The sequence below is a fragment of the Berghia stephanieae genome, chromosome 15, assembly GCF_034508935.2.
Source record: "Berghia stephanieae isolate SIO BIC M18660-M18661 chromosome 15, UCSD_Bste_1.3, whole genome shotgun sequence".
Taxonomy (NCBI): domain Eukaryota; kingdom Metazoa; phylum Mollusca; class Gastropoda; order Nudibranchia; family Aeolidiidae; genus Berghia; species Berghia stephanieae.
This window is the reverse complement of record NC_088374.1, coordinates 7,573,656-7,580,562: the sequence shown is the minus strand read 5'-3', so window position 1 is coordinate 7,580,562 and position 6,907 is coordinate 7,573,656. Positions and strand designations below refer to the sequence as shown.

Sequence of the window (6,907 nt, the reverse complement as noted above, 5' to 3'; positions counted from 1 at the left end):
ATCCAAGAAGGCTGACACACGTGTATAAACACCAGGAGCATAACGCTGAGCACACCCATACCCATATGACACAATACCCACCAAATTCCATCGTCCGGTACTCTTGCACACCAAAGGACCACCAGAATCACCCTGTCGTAGAAGAAAGGAGACACTCCAAGACATTGAAAGTTCAAAGTAAAGAATTAAAAATAATAAAAATAAAAATAACATTACCTTTATTCATCAAATACGGGAAATTTGTCTTTAGGGTCTACTCCAATGGAAGAATGGAATAACCCGGGCGTCAGACGCAGTGCTGCGCCTGAAATCGGGTCTAGGGCGAGGTGACTTGCTCAAGGCAAAAAAGGCCAGTGGATATTCGAATTCAGTACTTTTCCTGTACGAGGAAAAGACCTTACCCTTGAGCCAGTCTGCTCTAATCAGAACAGTATATAGAATAATCATTTAAAGCTCCGTGAAGTCAGGTTAGGGATGAATGGTCATGATCAATTGTTATATACCATCCGGATTAGACTCTAGACTCTTGCAAATTCCTTTTTACCAGATCTAAGAGACGCAACTGTGACACATACACTGATAACAGATAATTCTTTGATAATTTGGACGACAAGGTGCTCTTTTTAGACCCAAGTGCAGTGAGAGAATGTGAGTAAAGAGCATTTTCCAAGTATTCAACAATGCGCCTCTCGGAACTCGAACCCAGGATAATTCGTTCCGAAGGCAGGTGTCATATCACTAGACGACATAGCCGCACAGACGAGAATTATAGGGTATGGAAAAGTGCCAGATGAAAATAGAGAATAAAATTATACAGCTGGATGGCTCAGTCTCTCTCTCTTTCTCTCTCTCTCTCTCTCTCTCCCTCTTTCTCTCTCTCTCTCTCTCTCTCTCTCTCTCTCACACACACATACTTTATATCTCTCGCAGCCTTGTTCAGGATATCGTGTCAATTGATCCCTAGTATACTCAATGACACCGTGATGTATATTCTTATTCTCTTGTTTTCATCCAGTACTTCTCCATACTATACCGTTTTCCTCGATGTGGCCTCAAAACGGAAACGTTTCATACACATTATTCCAGGTCCTTGTAAAACTGAAAAAAAGAGACAGAGTCCAGAACAGTCTTACCTGACAGGCGTCTTTCCGCGCCTGGACAAAGCCAGCACACAAAGTTTTGGTTCCTACAACACCTCTGCCCAAATAATAGTTGCAGACATCATTGGAAAGTATTGGCAAGGAGACTTTCTGGAGGTATCTCTTGGTATTGCCATCTGGAGATTAATTCAAAGTTAAATCCAGACAAATAAATATAAAACCAACTACGTCGGGAGGGATAGATCAAACTGAATTTTATGCTTAACTTTTAACTCTCTCTCTCTCTCTCTCTCTCTCTCTCTCTCTCTCTCTCTTTCTCTCTCTCTCTCTCTCTCTGTGTGCGTGAGTTTGTGTATGTGTGTCTGTCTGTCTCTGTTTCCTTACCGAAGGTTTCCGGGATTTTCCCCAAAATAAACATATAATTTTAAAACTACAACTTAAAGTACACGCTAAACATAATTTCGTTCAACAAAACGACACTTACGACTCAGCACCAAGGAACTGTAACTATAACAAAATTGATAGGGAAAATTGTTGTTTGTTTGTATCGTTATGGTGTAACGATTTTTCCTGAAGATGCTATGGAAAGGGTTATCATTTCAGTTATATCAAATACATTCTTAAACCAGGAACTGCTGTAATATGGAAAATGCCCTTTAAATATTTATCTATTTAAATAACCCTTAGGCTGCAAACTGAGTGCATTCAATTTCATCTCCTGTTCGTGAATAATTACTGTCATAGACTCTACACATATCTGTAATTTACTCACACAAACGCATGAAACATACCAGCAAACAAAACTATGTAGAGCCTAAAATGCTTATATTACTATTCAATATTTATTTAGTGAGAAGTGATCAAACAACACTGTTCTAACAATAATAACAAAAATACCTCCGTGTATAAAAGCAAACAAAATGCAATAAAAATTGTATTGTCTGTACTCAATGCTTGCCTGGAATCGTAAAGATACTAGCAAAAGAGTGAAAATGGAGAGGCTTCCGATTGGAACTCCGATGTACATAGAGTACAGACGATAAAGTTATATTGCATTTTGTTTTATTTGTTTTCCCCGTTCATTTGTTTATTGTTGATCTTACGAAGGACTTGCACCCGAAACGTCAATTGTCTGTATTATTCCCATCCGAAGTATCTCCATATTTACTCTTTCGTTGGCATTGACCCAAAATTCATAACATAGTAAAAGGTCGACAGGTGTCCTTCTTCCTCTGGCGTTCTTACTGTAAATTGTCAGGTTCTAACCCATACCCAAGTAGGCTGAGGTAAATATCTTATGGAATTTGTGTCCTGATGGTACACTCAAACTCTAAGGTAGATAATTATATAATCGTTCTGAATGTCACCGTCTTATATTTGATCATATTCACAGTTACTTGACTTGGACAGATTTATAGATATGCTAAATATTCGGAAATTTAAATCCTATTTTGAAGCTTTGGCAAAGATGAATAATGTAATTGAGACTATGCTGTTGCTGCTTTTGTTAATGATGATGATGATGATGATAATGATGATGACGATGATGATGATGATGATAATGATGATGATGATGATGATGATGATGATGATGATGGTGATGATGATAACTAACCCTCCACACTTGATCCCCAGCCAGTAACTGTACACATTTGATTGTCAAAGTCGTCATTGACTGTGGGAAGACAAGCGGCTCTAACCTCAGTGGTGTTTGTATCCACTGGCTTCTCCAGTTGTAGAATAGCAATGTCGTTGCTGTAATGAAATGATAAAAATGGTGTTCAATGTATTGAGGGAATGGATCATCGATGTTCCCGATAACTATGTGGTCTAGTGGTATGACACTCGCTTTCGGATAGAAGGTCCTACGTTCGAGCCTCGCGCTCGGCGCATAGTCGAGTCCTTGGAAAAGGCTCTTTTCTCACATTCTCTCACCGTACTCAGGTCTAAAATGAGTACCTGGCCGTTAATATCGTCGTCTTTGTCAGAAAAATTATAATATCGCCCAACAGGCGTCATGTCCCGTCTTACATGTTAAATGTTGCTGTTGACCAGGGACCAACTTGTAAAGCGCTTTGAGCACATTTAGTGGATATAGCGCATATATAAAGCTCAAATTATATAACTCATTTGGTAGAACCCTCGCGTCATAATCAAAGGGGCAGAGGCCGATCCCCAGTGAAGTCAAGATTGTTTTTTGTTCTGTCTTCGCTGTCCGTCCAGCAGAGATTGGGTAGCTGGATCTGTTCGATCTGTCGGTAAGTACTTTGTGATAACCCTAACCAAGGAGTAGCAAACAATTGTTATCGGTCGTTTCAAGCAATAGACACCGGGATAAACTCCGGCTCCATAGGACATATGGTCTGAATAGAGGAATGCATCATTTACCAAATTCAGGCCCTTGATTGATGAACTTAAAATAATTACAAAGACCGTTCCACAAAGGACTGGTTTATTGTGGATTTTCTTTAAATGAAATTTCAATATGTGATTTTGTCAGTTTTATTGACTCCGTTTCGTTGTTGTAGTGAGTGTATCTTATATTATCAACAATTGTTTCCACATTTGACGAAATGTGATATTTTGTAAATTTACATATTTGTGTTTGTGTTTACTGTCTCCTGACGAAGGCCAAGGGCCGAAACGTTGTTTGTTTTGTGTTGTTCCCTTACATATGAGTCACATCTACTCACTTTATTTTTTTTCTCTCCATTTTACTGGCTCATTGAGGCATCTCTAGCTTGGGTTTATTTCTTACACTTTTGCTTTTTAGAATTCGAACTTTTTTTTCCCAACCCGTAGGCTACTCGCAAACTCGTGCAGGAACGTGTCCGTAATTCCAAAATGCAATAGTGTAAGAATCGTATATTATTTCACCGCTCCCCTCGGGAAATCCTATCATTTCTTAGTAAATATGTATAGATATGTGTTTTTGGGTCAAATTGTCATTTAACAGATGAAGAAAGATACAAATTATGGTGAATAGAAGTACATATACCATGCCATTTGGTGACACAACATCTAATAATATTACTTGGAGAGGTGGAATAAACGTATTCTTACATTTCTTTGTATTTATTAACTCGTTCTATCTGTATCGCAAGCTCTATATGTTATTGGGCACGATAAAAATAACTCTTTTAATAAATAAAAAGAGATGAGAGAATGGTATATGAATGCACACCTTCCATAATTGGAACACATATCAACATTTGCATTTCCTTTCATTTTGATTCCATATTTCCTATTTGGTGTCAATTCTATCGCAACATAATAACATTTATTGGTGATTGGTTATACTTGCAATTAAGGAATCAAAAACTTACTTGTTCCTGCCGTCAGCGTTAAAGTTGGAATGTACATAGATGTGTGTGACAGCCAGATAATTGGTTCTGTAGATGAGGTGGTTGTCATGGACCCCTAAAGCTACTCGCCATAAGTCTTTGTATGTGCTGGGGATTGGAGATAGTTGTGATTATTAGAATGATGACGGTGATGATGATGATGATGATGATGATGATGATGATGATGATGATGATGATGATGATGATGATGATGATGATGGTTGTGGTGTAGGGAGCGAAAAGACGAATGGAGCTTTGAACGAAGCGAGCGGAGTCTTCCTCTCTCTCACAAGTCATGAACTGATAACAACAACATGCTAAGACTTCTGATCAAACTTTTCTCTTTTATTATCATTCAGGTTTCATTGAATTACTATCGTTTGTGTTTAATCATTTTGTTCTTAAGTTATTTCGAAAATCTATACTGGTGACCCCGACGCTGAACATGGCGGAACAAGGAAACGAACTTTATGACCTTTTTCAACAACTCCTTGTCCTCCAATCCTCCCAACATAGTCATAGCACGGTTGGGGCAGTCTCACTAAAACTGCCAGAATTCTGGACAAAGTCACCAGACGTTTGGTTCGCAAGAATTGAAGCACAATTTAACACTCGCGATATCACAGAAGACCAAACAAAATACGACTATGTTGTTAGCCATCTAGATGTAAACACTGCAGAAGAAATGCAGGCAGTACTCACAAACCTTCCACATGAAAATAAATATGAGACGCTTAAAAAATCACTAATCAAGACATTCGGCAAGTCTCAAGCCCAAAAGGATTTCGAACTGCTTAATCTCAACGGAATGGGTGACAAACGACCAACAACGCTGCTGAGAAAAATCAATTCATTAAATGATGACGCCCAAACATTGAAACGGGCACTTTTCCTATCAAACCTCCCTCCTGACATCCAATGCATTTTAGCTAGTGAGAATATCGTCGACGTAGACCTTCTAGTCTTCTAGCTGAGGCTGCTGACAGGATTTGGGAGACGAAAGCAATTGCAAGACTTGCTGATGGCACTATGGATCTACGAAAAACAAACATTGTCGTAGCTTCGTCGACAAGACAAGAATCAGGTGGCGGTTTCACACTTATTGAAAACAATTGACAAACCCACATCGACGCCGCGGGTTTCAAACCCAATCGGGCACAACAGTCACGTGGCAACAGATCATTTGGTCAAGAGAGACGGTTTGTGTGTTTTACCACACGAAGTTTGGATTCAAAGCTCACCGGTGTCAGCCAGGGTGTAGTTTTACTCCTTTGAGAAACGACAAGGCCAGCAGCTAGAAGTGGCGACTGCTGGCACACCAGACACAGCCATGAACACCTTTTTAATCACGGACAGACGATCAGGAATACATTTCCTAACCGGAGCGGACGTTTCAGTTTTTCCAGCATCTGTCCACGAGAGAAAAATGCAACTCCCCCTCCTCACCCTTATCAGCAGCTAACGGTACCTCTATCCGTTCATGGGGAAAACGAACCTTCACGCTCCACTTTGGACCAAAAAACTTCTTACACATGAGTTCGTTCTGGCAGACGTCATGAGACCTATACTTGGAGCAGATTTTTTTATTCAACATGAACTCTTCATTGACTTAAAAGGTAGACGCCTTATGTCACTCTTCAGTGTTTTAGCCTCGCTTCAGCCAACTAGAACCTCCCACTCGGTTTCGGGACTCTCCTTCGCAAAGAAAACCTTATACTCATGCATGTTATCAGAATTTCCACAATTGCTTACTCCGAGTTTCAGTTCACCTGTCAACAAGCATTGTGTGGAGTTGCATATAGTTACAGACGGACCGCTAGTTCACCCCAAAGTTCGTCGTCTTACCGAGGATAAACTGACAGAAGCTCGACAAGAATTTCTGGCTATGGAAGAAATGGGGATCATTCGACGCTCTAACTCTCCATGGTCTTCACCTCTTCATGTTGTTCCGAAAGCTGACGGGCAACTCCGACCTTGCGGTGACTATCGCCACCTCAACACACAAACAAAAGATGACAGATGTCCTTTACCTCACAATTCAGGACTTCAATAGACGACTTGCAGGGTGCAAAGTTTCTCTAAAGTCGACCTTGTTAGGAGTTATCACCAAATACCGTTCGCAACTACATCCATTCCAAAAAACGCAATAACTACCCCATTTTGCCTCTGGGAGTTTGTAAGTATGCCATTCGGCCTTAAGAATGCTGCCCAGACATTCCATAGGCTTATGGATGGAATCCTGAGAAACTCTCCTTTCGCATTCGGCTAATATTCTAATAGCCAGCCACTTCCATGAAGAACACAGTGAACACCTTCACCATCTGTTTAACTTCGGGTTGGTTATCAACAAAAGCAAGTGTGTATTTGGGGCTAGCGAACTTGACTTTCTTGGCCACCGTATCACATCGCAAGGTATTCTTCCACACCCTGACCGAGTTTTCGCATTAATCAACAGTGAACCAG

The 6,907-nt window shown here is 40.2% G+C and overlaps 1 protein-coding gene across 1 annotated transcript; it reads right to left on the bottom strand.

Annotated features, from left to right (window-relative positions):
• Positions 1–1,163: 1,163 nt before the first annotated feature.
• On the bottom strand, positions 1,164–4,546 carry LOC144960675 (uncharacterized). The gene is made up of 3 exons (XM_078893957.1): positions 4,427–4,546; positions 2,716–2,855; positions 1,164–1,276 (listed from the first exon to the last, which is right to left on the bottom strand). Exons 1-3 carry the CDS (start codon positions 4,512–4,514, stop codon positions 1,187–1,189), a joined length of 318 nt encoding a protein of 105 aa, XP_078750083.1. The 5' UTR covers positions 4,515–4,546; the 3' UTR covers positions 1,164–1,186.
• Between the last annotated feature and the right edge of the window lie 2,361 nt (positions 4,547–6,907).

Excerpts from the sequence above, each read along its gene's own strand:
- LOC144960675 (XM_078893957.1), bottom strand. The coding sequence starts at position 4,514 with ATGACAACCACCTCATCTACAGAACCAATTATCTGGCTGTCACACACA. Across the intron at positions 2,856-4,426 it reads AACGCTGACGGCAGGAACAA|CAACGACATTGCTATTCTAC; the intron begins GTAAGTTTTTGA and ends ATTTCATTACAG. Across the intron at positions 1,277-2,715 it reads CTGGGGATCAAGTGTGGAGG|ATGGCAATACCAAGAGATAC; the intron begins GTTAGTTATCAT and ends ATTAATCTCCAG.